Consider the following 2,464-nt stretch of genomic DNA (forward strand, 5'->3'; position numbering starts at 1 on the left):
GATTTTACTGCTATATTAGCCAGGGTTATAAGGCTTCCACCAGTTCCTGTACACACACACTCACCAGGGTTTTCCTCTCTGTTCGGCTCTGATTGTCCAGGGCTGCCTGTCTGCCTTTGCACGTAGTTGCACAGTCAGAGTCCAGTGTGTGGCAAATTAAGTTTTTTTAGGATTAATTTTCTTTTGAATCAGTGTCTGGTGATGCTGGAACACTGTAATTAGGGCATTCATTTTGTCACACTTCCCTGTCGCTTGTTGTCAGTGCTTCTTCAGCACGTACGTAACACACAGCTTGTAATCTGACTAAACAAACTGCACATAAAGGAGCCGCAGTTTCATGGATATGCATTTTTCTAAATATATGCAGTACAGATCTTGGCCCAATTTTACTGACATGACAGGGCACAGAGAAGGCATGTATGCTGCAATTGAATCTGACAACAACAAACCACCAAATATAAATCCTCAAATGTCCCCCAGCAGACATTGTACCCTATTCTGGACAATTCTGCACTATTCTGGGAATCATGTCGGTCAATGTTTTTACTTGCTCCTTTATTTTACAAAATAAATGAAACTGAATTTAAAAACTCCTGTTCTTGACTCAATATGGATGTATAATTCCTACTGATAGACATTATTGTAAGGATAATTTTTAATAAATGTGGATTACCATAGTATGCTTTCTTTTTTCGTATTGATTTTGAGGATTTTAATGAGTATGGAGGAGGTGCTTAAATGTCCTCCTCTTTTACATCAACTTTAACCCCTCCCCTGGAGGTGGTTAGGTTTCCAGTATAAATTGCCAAACTGATGGAAGTGGGTAAGCATTTTCATCTTGAAAATCTGAGCAGATCCTTAAGTTTGCTTCTACGCTGTTAACATAACATTGAGGTACAAAAAAAGTGGTTGTTATTAATTATTGCTATTCTATTTACAAATTGTCTTTGAACAAGTGTGTGTGCTCTGTTTCTCACTTTAACAACTGTCATTTTTTATTTCACTCATTTACAGTATCCTCCCATCAGACCTCTGATACTTCATTTCAAGAAATTTGGTGACCATCTGCAGATCCTGTAAAACCACTGAAAGCTTTTGGAAACAATGGCAGAGCAAAAGAAGGTAGAACTGTTCCCATTAAAAGACAGCTTTTACAGCTATAGAGATGATGTGAGCCAGCTCTATCATTTCAGGATCATAAATGTTTCAAATATAGAACCAAAAATAATTGGAAAACAATTTTTTGAAATTCTCTTGATGACAAGATTCTCTTATGTTCTTGTCAGGTTTTTAAAGATCCCATCCATGGGACTATAGAGCTGCATCCACTCCTTGTCAAGATCATTGACACGCCTCAGTTTCAACGACTAAGAAACATCAAGCAAATTGGAGCTGCATCTTACATTTACCCTGGAGCAACCAACAGCCGCTTTGATCACAGCATTGGGTAAATTAAGTGTCTAGTTGCTGTTGTTCAGTAACAATGGTTTTCTTAAGAAGGCTTTATCTTGTAAGGTTTAATCTATTTTCTTTTTCTTTTTTTTTCTGTTACAGGGTGGCTTACCTAGCTGGAGAACTTCTAAAGTCTATCAGAGAGAAGCAGCAGGATCTTGGGATTACTGACTGGGACGTCCTTTGTGTGCAAATTGCTGCACTTTGCCATGACCTTGGTGAGGGACTTCCTGAGTCAGACTCACAGTTGATATTCAAAAAACCAGCAGCAGTTTGAATTGTGAAAAAAACTATTGTATTTCACTGCCTTAGCTAAGCATTAGTCAATCATCTCAAATAAGTAAATGAAGCATATTTGTTTCCTGAGGAAAACTAATACCTCAGAATGGTAACTGAACAAAGTAATAGTTGAATGCAGAAGGTAAATTTTCTCATTGGGGGAACATTGTTATACAATTCATTTATTTGTTGTTATTGTAACATTGTAACATAGGATTTGACGCGGGCAGTCTATCACTTCTTCAATTTCTGTTTAAGACCGAACATCTACTAACATACAAAGAAAATAAACACTTCTGATAACAACCATAAGTGTTAACTTTAAAACAATATCGATATATAATTAGCTTCTTTTTTTAATTATTCAAAATTGTATCAGTGTCTGTGAAAAGAAATTGGTTTAAACTTGTTTAAATCAATTTCTTTTGGGACCAAAAAAGACTTTTAGAATACTTGTTTCTGAAATAAGGAACTGTTAAAGATATTTTATAAAGACTAAATCATAGCTCAAACCCCTGAACTCTAACTTCCTTTCTTTTCAGGACATGGACCGTTTTCCCACATGTTTGATCAAATGTTTATACCCAGAGCAAGACCTGGAATTAATTGGACGGTAAAAGATTATTACATATTTTAATTTCTTTTTTTATTTATTTATCCTTTATTTAACCAGGTAATACCCATTGAGATTAAAAATCTCTTTTGCAAGGGAGACCTGGCCAAGATAGGCATC

The 2,464-nt window shown here is 35.9% G+C and overlaps 1 protein-coding gene across 1 annotated transcript in view; it reads left to right on the top strand.

The window, feature by feature from the left end:
- The window catches only part of LOC107104710 (deoxynucleoside triphosphate triphosphohydrolase SAMHD1-like), an 18,872-nt gene that overhangs the window by 10,115 nt on the left and 6,293 nt on the right, over positions 1-2,464 (top strand). Inside the window, exons 2-5 of the mRNA XM_015404781.1 lie at positions 1,015-1,122; positions 1,287-1,447; positions 1,555-1,670; positions 2,274-2,344. Coding sequence (XP_015260267.1) covers positions 1,105-1,122; positions 1,287-1,447; positions 1,555-1,670; positions 2,274-2,344 — 366 coding nt within the window. The 5' untranslated portion in view covers positions 1,015-1,104. The remainder of the gene's footprint in view (positions 1-1,014; positions 1,123-1,286; positions 1,448-1,554; positions 1,671-2,273; positions 2,345-2,464) is intronic.

This window comes from Cyprinodon variegatus, unplaced genomic scaffold, assembly GCF_000732505.1.
Source record: "Cyprinodon variegatus isolate N-32 unplaced genomic scaffold, C_variegatus-1.0 Scaffold1855, whole genome shotgun sequence".
In the NCBI taxonomy this organism is placed as follows: domain Eukaryota; kingdom Metazoa; phylum Chordata; class Actinopteri; order Cyprinodontiformes; family Cyprinodontidae; genus Cyprinodon; species Cyprinodon variegatus.